Source organism: Ruditapes philippinarum, unplaced genomic scaffold (assembly GCF_026571515.1).
Source record: "Ruditapes philippinarum isolate M1 unplaced genomic scaffold, ASM2657151v2 ctg3716_1_1_1_1, whole genome shotgun sequence".
In the NCBI taxonomy this organism is placed as follows: Eukaryota; Metazoa; Mollusca; class Bivalvia; order Venerida; family Veneridae; genus Ruditapes; species Ruditapes philippinarum.
In genome coordinates, this window is record NW_026862329.1 from 118,019 (window position 1) to 134,650 (window position 16,632).

Here is a 16,632-nt window from a genome sequence, read left to right on the forward strand (position 1 = left end):
TATACCCCTTGTTTTACAATATGCGAAATAACCTTAGATTGTACTGGATAAATGTCGGATATGATAAATAGTTACTCATTATAACTTATTCTGTAACATAATCTGATGACATTTTTATGTGAGTAAGTGTCATATATATACTGATCTAAAAGCCTGCTGTAGTCTGGAGTTCGGTTTTGACTAAGTAAGACGTTGTACACTTGTAGAAGTTAAAATGTAAAAGTTTAAATTTTGCGTTAATTTACTCCATTATACCACATATTTAACTTCAAAATGGCTAATTTTGATATAACGTGACATAAACAATGACATTCTTGTTCAAAAGACCGAACAAGGATCTTCGTTGATCTCTTGTTTTTGTCTGTTGTCTCAGTTATTTGGCATGTCCTCCATTGCCGCCCTTCGTCAATCTTTGGTAAATTTGAATAATGACATGAGGTAATCAAATACATATTTGTAATACTATCTTGAATGTTCGGCAATTTTCTACACTGCTATTGATATAATATGCGTAATCGACGAGGCTTTCCGACTAGTCTGCGCAAATGATCGTTACTTCATGATAACATATAACACAAAATGGAAGCCGATGTTTCTCTTTTTAAGTAAGATGACTTAAGTTAGTTGAATCTGCAAGATTACTCTATTTATGAGGAATTAAGAGGTAAACCTAAGCTTCTTTTTTGATTTTGTTTCATTGTGTTACATGGTAATTGTACCTGATCTCTACATTATGATTTTGTTTTCGAAACGACCTGATTTAAAAAGTGTACGGATTGAAAATATCATAATATTTTAAAGTAAGGTTTCGATACATATTTATTGTAACTCACTGTCTAGGTCACTAATGATTAATCAATTTTGTTAAAATATGTTTTGGTGAATAAATAAGTTGACTATATTGTCGAGATTATATCCAAAATTTTGACATAATTGTGATTTTGATTATATCAATATCAAGGTTAAACAAAAATGGCGTTTTTAAACATGTTATTACACGTATATTTGCAAGTAGCGTTTTCGGAAAATAGCAACCCTTTTATAAACTCTAGATGACAAACGCTTCAATAAATCGTGTGTAAAAGAAAACAAAACTATAATTTGTTGTTTTTTAAATACTTCTATATTAAGAACATATACGTTAAGATTCAGACAGCTGAATGACAATCATTACAGTTAATTACGCGACTTTGTATAAGGGCTATTTCGAATTTTAAAGAACTGACAAAATCGATGGGAAACACCTGAAACTAAGAAACTGCATGGAAATAAACGAGGAAGAAACATATCTTTACATGTATTCTCTGACAAACACTTATCATCTTTACGTAATCACAACGTTTGTGTTCAAATTTCAAGAATGTGTACCAGTGAAAATTGATCTGCCTAAAATCACTAATATGCACGATAGAAATATCATATATACTTATACTGTTTATTTTTCAAAACGAAAATAATCTTATTTAGACTTTAAGGGTGAACCATATACAAGTTTGATGCCCTTTTCACTACACAGCGTTTCGTCGGTCTGTAGATGAGACTACGTCCGACCAGCAACAACGGACAATTGTTATGTCCTTGGATTCGGCGTAAATGTTGATCATGAGTAACAGCTGATCCCTTCGGATTTTGAGGTAATCTCGTCAAAGATTAAGGTGACCGCGACTTTGACCACAAAACATTGTTTGGCAAATGCTTTCGAACGCCTTGGCCTACCAACATATTTGTGATTGTATACTTGTTTCAATATTCTTTGCTCACCTAGCCAAAACATTGCTTGGTTAGATTTAAACTTTATCGCTATAACGTCTATCATCATTTTTTATCCCGCAATGATAAAATATGCGATAAAACTTTACACCAGCATTGATTGTAGCTTATGTTACATGTCACAACTTCAACAATGTCAAGATAACATCAACATGTATTTTTACCACCGAGCTATTTTCCTCTTTGATATATTAATGCTTGGTGTTACGTCAGTATATTAATAAAAAGGATATGTAGTTGATTGTTTTTTCCCCTATTTTTATATCCCACCCCACTCCACAAACGGAGTGAAGGGGGTATTTATGGTATAAAGGCGTCATTATGTCTGTCGGTCGGCCCATCTTATTGATTCCGGACGATAATTAGAGTTTGAAACGAGTTATTCGAATCAAAATTTCTAAATAGCCATCTTTTGTGATTACTTTAGACCCCCTTGGTATAAGGTCACTGTTACTAAAAAAAGAATAATAATACCTGTCATATGTTGTGGTTCGGACCGGAATATCCGTCCTGAGGCAACCCACCCATGGGCGAGTCCCGAGAGACGGATATTCCGATACAAACCGCAAAAATATGTCAGATATTTTTTCTTGCATATTCTGCCATATTATTTCATATTCAAAAGGGATTACTTCAATAGGATATAATTATGTTCATGGAAATTAAAGTAATTTCATCTCTAACTACTTTTTCACAATTGCTTATGAACTTAAATAACAACGGCGAAATGACGTCATCCTAAGCACATATTTCCCTTCTAAAACGACGTCATTTAAACGCGGATCATTCATAAAGTGCGCTAAAATTACGTTGTTGTTTGGCGCGCGACTCATCTGGCACCCCCAATGCCAGATAAAATTTCTGGCTTTTGTGAAACTCACGGAAACGCCAGTCTGCTATGCAAGAAAAAATGTTTTTCGGATAATAACTAGAGATAGGAATGAGATATTGTGATCAAACTTGGTATAAAGCAAACTTATATGAAGACCTAGGTTGGGATTGCGTTTGAACTCCCTGGTTTCAGCCTACTAAAATAGAAAAATGGTTTCCGAACAATAACTGGAGTTAAGGATCAAACATGGTACATGTTTATAGCAAGGTTTGGTGCACCATTAAGCGATGTAAACTCCCCAGCAGTACGTATGCTGCTGACCGTTTCAAGGCGCCGCCCCTGTGTATTCATCAGAACATACTATTTTGGTGACACTATTGTTTGTGTCCCTTGTTGTTTTCTTTCTCGTCAACAGTAAGTATCTATACTTTTGCCCCTATTTTTATTTATTTGTTTTTTTGCCTCCACCCTTCACCAAATCTCCTTCCCCTTCCCAATGACCTTTTACATTGTGGGCCCATAAATCAAAATCATTTATTTTGTTTTTTTCGATTTTCTTGTCGGTTACAATTTTTTCTTTTTATGTACCACTTTAGTGATAAGCATGCCTGTGATCTTCCTTGCGCCCTGTCCTGTTTTTGTTCGGGGTCCTCCTGGACTCTTTGCCACTGGTACTTCTTGCTGGATCGTGTGATTGTTGCGTTCTTTGAACGCCGCCTTTCCTTTTTGATCTTGTTCATCGTATTTTATATATATGAAGACCCAAGTCGGGATTGCTTTTGGACCCCTGGGGTCATCGGCACTGTAACTTAAGCATATAGATTATGGTTAACAGATGATAATAACTGTTTAACAAGGCAATTAAACTCAATAAACTTTGTTACACAAATGAAACATCATACAATGTAGGTCGAGTAAATATTTTGCTTTATACCGCTTCTTTTGTCAAAAGTTAACAGGTTAAGCTGGCGGGTTGGGGCATGATTCACTGTTAATGATAGCATTAGTATTATCTGAAGTCCGTGATATCACATTGTAATAATTTTATCATAAACGTTAGTTGTCAGATACTAGAAATTACGAGGATTGATAAAAAAGTTCTCGACCCGAAGTTATTTTCGGTAGTAATAGAACCCAACTAATGATCTTACTTTCAATAGAATCGCCCTCTACATCAATGCAATCTGCCCACCTGTGCACCCTTCAAAATAGAACTCTCTATTTTGGTCCTCAAAGAACTCATTGACCGCCTCCATGACACTCATTGCTTCCAAAACGTCTACCACGAAGCTTGTTTTCAGTTTGGGACACAGGAGTAGGCAGAGGGGACCAAGTCCGGAGAATATAGGGGATTGGGAAGAATTTCAAAGCCGCAGTCAGTTGCAGCAGCTATCGCAACTTGGGATGTGTGAGCTGGCGCATTGTTGTGCCGGAGAAGAACGCATTGAGTCAGTGTGCACTTCCTTTTATGCGCGATTTCTTGACACAGACATCTCAATTCGTCTATATAGTACGTACCGTTTATGGTACGGCCTTGCTTAATATCATGATTATCCCCTGACTATCCCAAAAGTTGAAGCCATCATCTTCCCTGCTGATGGCACCCTCTTGAATTTCACCGGAGGGGTGAGCCAGGGTGCTTCAACTGCATGCTTTTTTATTCTGGATCGAAGTGATGGACACATGTTACGATCCGGTAGATGAAACCAGGTTCATCCTCGTAGCGAGAGAAAAGATACCTTTAAATGTTAAGTCTGGTCCGTTTCTGGTCGTCAGTCAACTGTCTTAGGACCCATCAAGCGGAAACCTTTGACAAGCCATAGACATCAGTCAGAATTGCTTGAACTGAACCAAAGCTTTTACCAACTTTCCTAGAAATGCTTCGCAGGTCTCGCCTTCTGTCGCACATTACCAGATCGTGCACAGCTTAGGCAGTTGCATAGTTGGTGGCCGAATTTGGCCGCCCAGGCCGTTAATCATCTCCAATGCTGTCCTTGCCGCCCCTCTTAAATTCAGCAGCCCATTTTTTTCACAGTGCTATAGGAAGGGGACTCGTTCCCAAGTCTTCATGGACTTGCTTGGGGGACATCCCTTTCTTACAGAGGTACTAAATGAGGACTCTGATTTCAAGTTTTCAATTTGGTCTAATTGACACACCCCTCTACTGATTAAAGTGTGTTATTCTGTTACTTTATCTGTGTAAAACCGCGTGTAACTCGGTCATTAATCTTCAATAAGATATCGGTATCGACGTATCGTGTGTAAATGTCAATGTAGTGGCTAGAAGAATATCGGGCCGAGAACTTTTTGATCATCTTGTATAAGTTAAAGGATTGACAACTTGTTTTGTTTAGGTGTGAAATTTTCTTAAATCAATTGTTTGCAACTTAGTTAATAGATTTTAACAATGCTTACATTTTTCATACGATTAACGTATTCATAAAGTTTAACATGAAGTGAAAGGAAATAAGACCTAAATTTTTCAAAATTTCATCAAAATTTTGTAATAATGCAACAATGTTTCACTAATTTTGATACGCTTAAACACTTTGCATACGATACCGTATATACCTTGAACACAAATAGCAATGATTCCTACATCGTAGAACTACGTGTGTGCAAAAATGCAATTTCTTTGTGTTCGTTATGTCATATTTCTAGATTCAAATACCTTTAATAAAAGTAGTTAAAAGATACTTTATACTTGTAAAACAGAGTCCTAAGAACGCCCAAAACAACAAAATTGAAAGTGCTGCAGACTCAGTTTGATCGGGCCGTAGTGGTATGTAAGCTATATATATCATGTAAATCCCCTAGCACCGTCTTAAGATAAAATTAACGTAATGTTTTGTTCTGGACTTTTATTTTCTGTTCACGTAAACTATTGATGTTTATTAAAAATTAATGACATTGATATTATACGTTACAACTCCTTGAAGAAACGGAAACGATTATTAAAACTGAAAACTAATTAATACTGTTTTAAAATACACATTAATGTATACATGTATGACTAGAATGTAATTTTGTTGTTGGCTAACAATGAGAGCATGAATTCAAGAATGTAGTATCGCATTTGAAGTCAGTAATATATAAATGTTGATCTTTATTTTCATTGTAAATAAATAAATAAATAAATACGAAAATTTGTTTATTTTCTAGCTGAAGCTATGGCAACTTCAGACAACGAAAGGTATTTGAGGTATATTCTGTTGTTGGGAAAAGGAGGACCATTGGTGTTGAAAGGGATTTTAAAACGTGAAGCCCAAAACGTTGGAAAACCATTATCACAAATTCTGTCGGACAATAGTGGCAAACTTCGGCATCTAATACGGAATGACAGTCAATACGAACGCATATTTCCATCAGCAGGATCTGTCAATGATGACCTACATAACTGGGATACATCACTATTGTGTTTAGTAATTCTGAATATATTTAGAAGCAGCCTTACTTCTAAAGAACGAAATGATATAAAGATTCTTCGCGATTTTAGAAATGAAATTCAAGGACACAGTGCATCACTTGCATTATCTGAAGATGAATATAATGAATATAGAAGTGATCTGATAATCGTTCTTCTAAAGTTCTCGTCAAAAATTGATCGCCAATACCATGACGAATGTCAAAAGTTAATTAAATCAACCAAGTCTGGGCCTATAGAATTATCTTCAACATTGGAGGACTTCAAAGAATTTCAAACCGAACTCTTGACAGTAATTAAAGCTGACTTTGTGGCCAACAGTATCAAATTAGATGACATATGCAAAGAAATCAAGAAGATACAAGGTTAAAATAAATATGTTATTCATCTAAATTTTCTAAAATAACAACATAATTTTGTGAAAATAGTAGACTTTTTGTGTCATAATATTTTATGTGTGACAAAATGATGATGTCAAAAAAGGAACGTCTTAATTTACTTATTCTTAATCATATAAGTTCAAATTGATAGGTAATATTATTTTAAAGATAACTGGAACATGCCCCTATATATCAAAATATACTCACTTAAAATAGACTTAAGGTATCAAACGAAACAATTATAAAATTGATTGTATTTCTTATATTGCGTGCGTCTAGGTACGACTGTGCAACAAAAAGAATTGGCTGAAGAGAACCTTCGTCGTATGTGCAAAATGGAAAATGGACAAGACGAAATAAGACAAAAAGTAGAAGGTAAGATTTTTTTGCTCATGTTTTTAAGCGGATTATTAAAAAATGGCATTACTTTATGTACATGAAAGCTCAGTCCATTTTAATCATGTTTTTAGGTGAATGGCGATTGAAGCAAGTTAAAATTGATTGGTAATATACTTTTAACGATATTTGAAACATGTCCCTATATATCAAAATATACTTACACAGCCTCTTGTGAAATTGCTACTTTATACAATGTGTATATATGATGAGAACTCGATACATGTTTGTTAAAACGAGCTTAAATAAATTCAAAGAAACAGTTGTAAAATGGATTGTTTTTCTTATATTGCATGCGCTTAGTTACGAATGTGCAACAAAGGGAATTGGCCGAAGAGAGCCAGCGTTATTTCTGCAAATCGGACAAGGGACAACATGAAATAATACAAATGCTAAAGGATGTAAAGGGTAACAATTTAATACTCATGCTTTAAAGCAGATTATTAAAAAATGTCATTATTTTATCTATTAATTTGTGAAAGACTAGTGCATGATATTTTTTTAAAAACTAAATGATGATTGAAGAAAATGAGCTACATTACAAGTTTACACTGGTTTATTTAGTTAATATTAGACAATTTAAATTTTGATTTAAATGACTAAGGGTTTCACATACCACCATTAAAGTGAAAACTAAACCAATAATAATATTTATCAATACAATTGTTTGCATATTTTAAGTAAAAGCAAATTTTAACAAAAACTTAACACTAATCAATTAATCTTGTTTATTTGTTCTCATTTTGTCCTTGTAATAAAACAATTCTCTTGTATTTAACTATACAATACTCCTGCGAGTTAAAGAAAATTTTAAATACACAAAAAAAGGGATTTGGATTTTTTGGAGATTTTTTTCCACTGGACCTCGTATTAATATACCTCTTGCTACTTGTTAGCAGAAAATTGTATTTGTCAAAAAAAACAAACAAAAAACACCTGGTTTGATAGAATAACTTTAGATAAATAAAATATAATAATAATTCTCAGACAACCAATTACAATTACAGCGTGTTAACATGTTAAACCATGTTAACACTAACGATGCAATAAAAGAAAAAAAAATATCATAATTATTTTATCAAGAAAACATTTCACTTAAAATATTGAGTATCAGTATTCATTATAGAATGGTATTTTTATCCTGAAACCTGATTTTTAGAGTTGCTGAAAAGAGAAACTGAAGCAAGTACTAATGGCAATACAGATATTCAAGAAGGTAATATATTAACAAGTGAATATCCTTTTTTAAAAATTTCTCAGATTTACATTTTAATTACTTGTACATGTTCTACTTTTGCCTTTCAATCAGATTAACTTTTCTGAAACAATCACACATGTAAAACTGTCTATAGCTGAAATATTAATTTCATGAATTCTACTTTTATTTCTTTCTTAAGATGTTGAAACAGAATTACATGTCCAAAGCAAAAATGATGAAACTGCTTCTTCTGCTGAGGATATGCTTGTTCAGAAAATAAACGAACTTCTTCGAGAAATCAATAGCGCACCTGAACCTAAAGCAATTAATGAGGAACATGTACGAAAACGCGTGCAAAGATATCTTCAGACAAAGGAACAATATCCAAATGAAGAGGAATTGACACTTGCCGTAATGGAACTGATGATAGATGTACTTAAGCAATCGGGCACTACAATTCTCCCTGCAGAAAAATGTTGTATCCGATTTGTGGTAAGGTGTAAATCATACACAGGTCTTCTTGGACTTCTAGAATATCTAGAGAGTAAGGCATTCGATCAGCGCATTCAAGACATAACAACCGCCTTGAGAAAACAGACAGAAATATCAGTATTTCTTACAGTGGTGGTTTCAGCTCATAGTTTGCAGCGAATCAAGAAAAATCTAAGTAAGTGTATTTTGCTGTGGTAGAGCTTAGTGTTTTTGAAATAAAACAAATATTGACTTTCCCTTTACTGCCATACAAGGATTGTTTAAGTAGAACATTAGTTCGCTCAATAAAGAAAATGTTAAGAAAAAAATATTTTTAGTACGATCATGTCAGTTTAACAGCAGGCCCCGTGTTCGCTATAATATAGTAATTTGTAAATATTATAATAAAGGTAGATGCGGAATAAATTATTTTGAAAAGCTGATAGATTTTTCATTAATAAAGCTTAATATACTGACAAGTGTCACACTGCTTGTTTATCTAAAAGGCTTATTATGCCGTAGAAATGCTTTATTTTTATTTCTCAAAAGCCTTTTTATTTAGATGTACATTTATAGTATCCGAAAAGCTTTTGGCTTATAACCCGAACCATCTTTTTTCATCTGTTGCCTTTTGGCGTTAAATCCAGTGATAGTAAATTCGTATTTTGTATGGAAGTCAAAATACTTACATGTTTCTACTATTATGTCAAATTATTTCTTGCTACTTTTCTCAGGTAACAAACATCTTACATTCTCTAAAATCATATTATTTCAACATTAGAAAATTCATTTTTGGTCTTTCTAAAAAAGTAAACATTCATTTGTTTCTGGGCATAATGTGCTTTTAAGATGAATAGCACTTTCAATAGTCAATTTCAAGCTAGGTAAAAAAGAAACAAATAACACTTTAAATACAAAAAACCTTAAGATTAAAGAATACAAAGTGTTTGTTGTCTATTTAGATAGATTTAACATGATTTTATTGATTCCAACATTTCAGTGCAAACTCAGATAACGACAGGGACTTGTGAACCAAGAAACAGGACTGTTACTCTGCCCGTCCGTAGTAGAAATATAAGAAGTATTGAACATGTATGGAAATTATTCCAGGAGGGGGATATAAATCACCATCTTCTAAACATTTCTAGAATTCTGTCAACAATAGTTGGTGGTAATATAGAGATTACGTCCTCTATCAATTTGAAAAAGTTAAAACAGTCCCTGCAAAACATTGGTCAGTATTAAGTGCAGTATATTTGGTATAAAATAATCGTTCGATAATAACTTTTGATAAAGTGTCTAACTTTTGCGAAATACTTGTCACGTCGCTGAAAAGAATGTTTTAGTTATAAATACTTTAATCATGCATGTTAAGCAGTGAATTAAATGGCGGTTATAAATATCTATTGATAAGTTCACGATTTTATTACCAACACACTAGTTTTCAATTTAATAACATTGTGTATAAGCTTCTTTATGTAACTAAACTATCTATCGACAAATTACTGAAGTTTTGGAAATACCTCTTACTAAATATTCTTACTTTAATATTGATTCAATCTATTACTTATCACGTACAATATATGAAAAGATGTTTTTTATCTTTCAGAATCGAAAGACACTCATACAAGACATGATGAATCTAAAACAGTTACATCGGAAGAAAATCTAGACAAAGTATCTACATGTAGGTAAGTGTGTCTCTAGGCAAGCTTTAAAATTATCTTTGTCTCCCCTCCCGCGACACATGCCAGTTTTGGTAGGGTAGGTAGGTCAATGAAATATTTTTTCATTTTCGTAAATTCAAAAGCTAAATAGGTTACCCTCTGTATTTGCATGTGTATTGTTATTACACTGAAATGAATCGCAAATACCAACAATCCCAGCGGACGATTCAGTCAATGAAAACACTGACCAATCTGCCAATATGACGTGTGCATGTAAACATGCAGTTACTAGTATTTGATGTCCATTGCATTTGACGAAAAAAAAGAAGCACAAAGGTTTACATTTGCTAAAATATGCTTTAATTGGTGCGATAAATTAAACGTGCACAAAACTTTTTTCGGAGAAATTGAATGTCTGGAAGTTCGGGTATTGTCTATGTCTTGTTTTAAGCTTATTAACAGATACTTCTTTATTGATTGAGCTACACAAACAACGAAATACTGAAATAAAAACTTGAATCAGTGACTGCACTGTTTTTTGGTGTGTTTTTTCGCTTTCAGATTGAAAGATGCAACGCTGTTTTCTTCGGCATTATCAGATGTATTAGATGATATTGGTGTTAATGAAGAAAACGTTATGAAGAGAAGGAAAGCCGCAGTATTGTATGAATCAATTAGAAATAATTCAGGAAAGACATACGGAATGATTTATTTCCTTGGGAGTCAATCAGAAGGTACAACAACTTCTGGATTAGATTCAGGCTTAGATGTATACACGCTAAGGGATTGCATATGTTTGAATCCGTCTTGCGATCAAACTAAACATGAAGCATCACATGCTATGCTTGTACAAAAAGAAAATATGCCTCCAGGCCACTATTTGTTGCAACAAGGAATGTTAAATATTTGCGCAAATTATGTCCATACACCTCCTTGCAATATTAACGTTTGTATACCCTGTTATGAAACGCGGGTCAAGATTGGTTGTAATACTTTTCTAAAACCAGAAATGAACAAATATGTACATGACAAAGAATATTTTCTTGTGCCTTCTCCTATGGCACTAACAGAAAATGTAAACTTTGAATGGAAAATATACCACGCATTTGCAGAGAGATACCTGATGTTTAATCTTAATATAGTACAAATCAGGTGTTTGGTCGTAATGAAAATAATCATTAAGTCATACTTACATTCACTGTTTCGTGTACAAAGTTCTAGTGTTGTTTGCAAAGCAGTTTTATTATATTGCATAGAAAATTCAAACCTTGAAATATGGCACGAATATAACTTTTGGTTGTGTTTATCAAACTGCTTGAAGGTTTTGTATCAGTTTGTATTATGTGGTAGTTGTCCTCATTTTTTAGAGTGTGGTGATAACCTAATTTCTAGACAACTGTCTCAAAAAGAGAAGGAATTCATAGTTAAAAAGCTTCAAACCATTATCCAAGACGGTTGGCATTTCCTTTTTGGTATTGAAATTGATGGTATCGGTCAAAGGTTGAAAGAGAAATGTTTACTTCCTTTTGTATCGTATCCATCTGTATATTCTTTATACATAGACTCTGAAAGAGAGCGTATATTGAAGATATCAACCATGTCAAATCCAAAGCCAACCGAAGATGATACAGTATTTCTACAAAAGTTTTTAGCATTTTTGCCAAAGTTTTTTCGTTTTCTAAATGACTTTTTAGATAGCCAACAAGCTAGCTCACGGCAGATCTGTGACTCTCCTCATGTGCCCGCTCGTGCCTGAAATAATGAACAGAGAGATTCCTGTGTTTCAAGCTGGAAAATCACCACATGACTCTTAATAGACACCCAAACAAAACAACCAGAAATCAAACAAACAAAGAAATGAAGAAACAATTAAGTGGTGTTAAAATTAGAAATTGATCATTGAAGGATAAAGTCTACTAAATAAACTTTAATTGACATTTTTGCGCTGTTAATCAAGTTACTTGCATTTGTCAATTTCGTAGTTGTGACTAACGTATGTGTATCGGAAGAATATGTGAAATTCATAGTACATGTATTTAATACAATGTTTGTGATTCCAGTATTGTCATATTTTCAATCAGGCATTATTGTTGAAACTTCTATTGATTTGCTTTTGGTAGGCCCCTAGACTTTACATAGAGGATATTAAATAAGTGAAGGCTTAATTCTGAATTTATTGAATGAATTGAATAAACAAAGACTTGCATAATGTTATTTCATTCAACAAGTTCAATTAATCAAGTAGTAAAACTACACAAAAGTAATATTATTCTTCTTATCACATATCCAAAACGGTAAAAATGAATTCCTTTTTCATTGTTTCTGGGAAGGCATCTTACCAGCTTGTATGTGTTGGCTGTTGTTATTTTATATTGCTTATAATCATACTGCATGACTTTTACTGAACGTGCCTCATAAAGATTAGAGACAAGTTATTTCAGGTAAAATATAAAATGTTTGACTTCAAATATCTGAATGTTAAACTTCGTTACTGTGCCTACATGAAATACTAACAACTACAAGAAAACGTACTTTACAGCAATATATTCTAGCGTTTTTCTTATGAATGTGTATAGCTTAATAGGAGAAAAGGGTAAAACTTTTTCTTTTCTAGATTCATTATACAATTGTTTTCTATTAAGACAAAATAACTTGTTGAACCTGCAGATTTGAATATTTCTCTGTTTTATTTCTTTTCATTACAATGGTCTTTTTTGTCATATATTCCATAAATTTTTCATATATAAGATCTTTTCTGATTGCCAATATGTGTTAACAAAGATTAACTGAGATCTAGAAGAGTAAAAACCTTCATATTTGACTCTGTTAAGAAGTTAAACTTCAGTTACACTGAAAATGTTAAAGTCTGTCACATTTGGTGAGCATTTTTTGTGACAAGTTGCCTTACATATTTTACTTATTGAACCATGATTTGATGTTGATCGATTTTATATAATTTTTCTTTTTGAAAACAGCAAACATTTCTGAAATGACTGTCTCACTTATAGTGTAATGCTTACATTTAGCGCGTCTTTACGCTGTATACCGCAAATGACGTCAGGTCAAAATGTATACACAACAGTGCAATACCATTTTTACGGCAAGGAGATGTGATAAATTTGTAAATTCTAACACTCTTCCCACTATTCCTCTATATAAAACATACAGGGTAATGAAATGTATAATTACAAAAATATAAAAAAGGAATGCGTACACGCCAAATGACGTCAGATAAGATAGTAGAAGTAATTATTAATTTTACGTCGGGAAATTACTTCTACGCTCAATGTTGTTCACATATTTCTATCAATTCTCTTTTATTGGCAATGGAAATAGATATTAGTTTTTCTTTGAATTATAAAACAACAGTGCACGGTGTATCGTTAAATGCTTTGTAATTAATCAGTAAGGCCTATCGGTCTTCGTGATTATATTCCTACGCATTTAATTCAAACCGTGCATTATTCTACAACAATGCTTTCAAAATTGATATCTATTTCCTACGTTAATTTTTTATTGTTTATTACTAGGGTCATAATTAATATAACAATTGTGCAGAAAATGGGATAAATTATTTAGAACCTAATTTTTTCTGCGGTTTTATAACGATACACACTCACGTGATTATGATTTATAGCATGTATTTCAATCAGTAAATTTCATATAATGTTGAAGGGTCTCCATGACCAAGTGGTTTAAGTTGCAGACTTTAAATCGCATGCCCTTCACTGCTGTAGGTGAGAGTCACGTCAGGGTCCTAGCTTACATAAGGTCTGTGGCTCTACTTTGGTGTCTGCTGGTGTCCATGATAATGCATGGATAAGTACTTGAATTATTCACCACCAATTAAGCTAGCCTCAACAGTGTCGGCAACAAAAAGTATAGTATCTTGAATAAATGTTGTTATAATGTTTTTATTGTTGTCACCATACACTAAGATAACCTCATTTCATAGCATAGAATACCAGTGTCTATGTTGTCAGCTAAACGACAATTATAGTTTTGTCAATTACTGCATTTCGTGTGAAATGATTTATAAATGGTGAAATTCAAAATAAAGTTAGACATTAAAAATGATTTTTGCTTTTTCTGTGACAATCAAGTACATCTATGTGTTGTATAGATCCGTTTTAATGTAATAAATAATACGTTTATTTTATATAATTCTTGGAATTGTTTGATGCCCAAAGTAAGGAAATGCTTTTAAGCAATCTATATGATTTTACAGTGAAAATCTCCTTTAGGAATACTCGGTAAATGTCCTTTATTATCTACGCTAATTCTATAAAAGCTAGTACATAATTATATCTGTACAGCAGGTTCTATAGATTTTTAATGAAGATTTTGAATATCTTCACATTGTGTAAGCATCGTTTAGGGTAACCTTTACATGTACTAATCTTATCGACTAATCCATTTGTAAACCAAAATTAAAATAAAACTTTTTAACTCAAACTTTTATACCACATTCTCTTATCAAAGAAGTTCTGTTTCAATGTAAGATAGTGTATATATACATACAGCTTTGACTGGTATTGTCAAATGATTTTATCAACTTTGCTTTAGTGTAAAGATTTAATTTGTATCATTTTGTGAGAAACAAATATTAAAAATGATACAAAATTGAAATTTGATATTGGAACTACAGCTAAAAGTATAAAAAAAATGAAATAACCAAACGGTTTACATGACGTTTGTCATGTTAACTATTATGATTGTTTTAATTGGAGAGCTATCAGTCTTTGTATCGAAAGATAATGAATACAATTGAGCGTGGTATATAAGTTAGTCTATATTTCCATCGTCAGATACCACGGCCGAATAGCCGTGGGATTTTTGTTAAATGCGATTTCATTGGTTGATATTTTACACACCTGTTGCTGTATATCGACGCAAATCGATTAATTTTACCTTCCGCTTGATTACATACTTATCAACCCTGGGTATCTAACGATGCTATAATACATTTGGAGTCCGAGTACGAGTACTCCATAAAATTGCCCGAACCCTCCGCATTGCCAAAAAATTAAAATTGGTCAGTGGAAACCCTGATAAAACAATTATTTCATCGTTACACAAATGTTGCTGCAATGAAGCAACTGAGAAGCTTCGCGCAAAAATGCGCTCACTACAGATACCTTGCCAAATCATTCATTTACACAGGTCATTTTCTCTTTAGATTAAGTACTATAGTATATTATTCCGGATGTTTTGCAAATCATTTAAATTTGCATAATTATACTAATCGTTTGTCCATGAAAGAGGGACCAGATATCAAATTGAAAAAATAAATATGCTTTCACTGATGCCTATCTGGCAAGTAAGGTAATTCCAATACAAACAAGTCTTACAAGACTTGTAATGTGACGTGACGGTAGTGCAACATTGTTCCCTTTGTGTCATTTAGTCAGTAATAGTCAGTAATTATCAGTTATATTAGATGATAAAAAATATCAAAGCATGTATATTTTCTTTTTCACCTAAAATGATACTAATTTCTGCAAATATCAACACCTACTCATGGTAAGAAATATAAAAATCCATCTGTAAATAAGCAAAAACAAAAACTTTCATCGACTTTATTTTTCAAAATGTTTGTGATATGTTCCGAGGCAAATGATATATCATGATATAGGAAGAAAAGCATCGGTGCAAAGCATCAAAGGGCGTCCAAGCAAGAAATGCAGCAAGTGACGATGAAATGGTAGACATCTGATGACCAAATTTTCTTCTCAATGGTTAATTGGATTTTACCAGAATTGTGTATCATAGATGAATAGGCGGACGGAAGACATTATTCATCATGAACTTTGGTAGGCTTGCTAGAGATTAGAATATCAAATGTATTTCTTTAGAACATACAAAACAGTAGTCAAAACAAACAAAGTCTGTTTTTTCATTATTATAATTGTAAAAAATGTACAAACAGTATATAAAAATAGTAACAAAAGGGACTGATATAGTAATATTACATGCATTTTTTTCTTGTCAAATTAAAAAAAGGTTTTATTAATACCTGAATGGGACTTAAGATACAGTAGTTATATTTCAAGCCTTAGATAAATGCTGAAAGTAGAACACACACTGGAATGAAAAAATTGGGATGAATTTCTAAAAGACATTTTTTTTTGTTATACGCGTTAACAAAAATAATGGTACATTAAAAAAAATGAATAAACTTGCATAGCATGATGATATAGTGAAACATTTTTATCAATATAATGGAAGACTGTTACCTGAATTTTAGACAGGTATGAGGAAATTCACTAATATCATGTCCATGCGAATCAAACATATAAAAGCTACTTGACTTTGATGATAAATAAAGAGCTATTGTTAATTGATTTATTAGGAGATCTACTATCTACTATTTTATTGAACTGCTTCAAAATCCTAGTTTGAACCTCCAGTGTGATTTTTCTTTGACGTTCCTCAGCAGTTATTCGCAATTAAATGCTTTATTGGTAATTATACACGATTCGATACCTCAGATT

General features: G+C 32.7%; 1 protein-coding gene across 2 annotated transcripts; it reads left to right on the top strand.

Moving 5' to 3' along the window:
• Positions 1–508: 508 nt before the first annotated feature.
• LOC132718668 (uncharacterized) lies at positions 509–14,215 on the top strand. 2 transcript variants are annotated; one of them, XM_060702384.1, is made up of 10 exons: positions 509–664; positions 5,765–6,391; positions 6,686–6,781; positions 7,106–7,210; positions 7,962–8,018; positions 8,200–8,667; positions 9,472–9,705; positions 10,081–10,162; positions 10,700–10,872; positions 11,833–14,215. In XM_060702384.1, exons 2-10 carry the CDS (start codon positions 5,773–5,775, stop codon positions 11,892–11,894), a joined length of 1,896 nt encoding a protein of 631 aa, XP_060558367.1. In that variant the 5' UTR covers positions 509–664; positions 5,765–5,772; the 3' UTR covers positions 11,895–14,215. The 2 variants fall into 2 exon arrangements, with proteins under 2 accessions (XP_060558367.1, XP_060558366.1); XM_060702383.1 differs by having other exon boundaries at positions 10,700–14,215.
• The last annotated feature ends 2,417 nt before the right edge of the window (positions 14,216–16,632 follow it).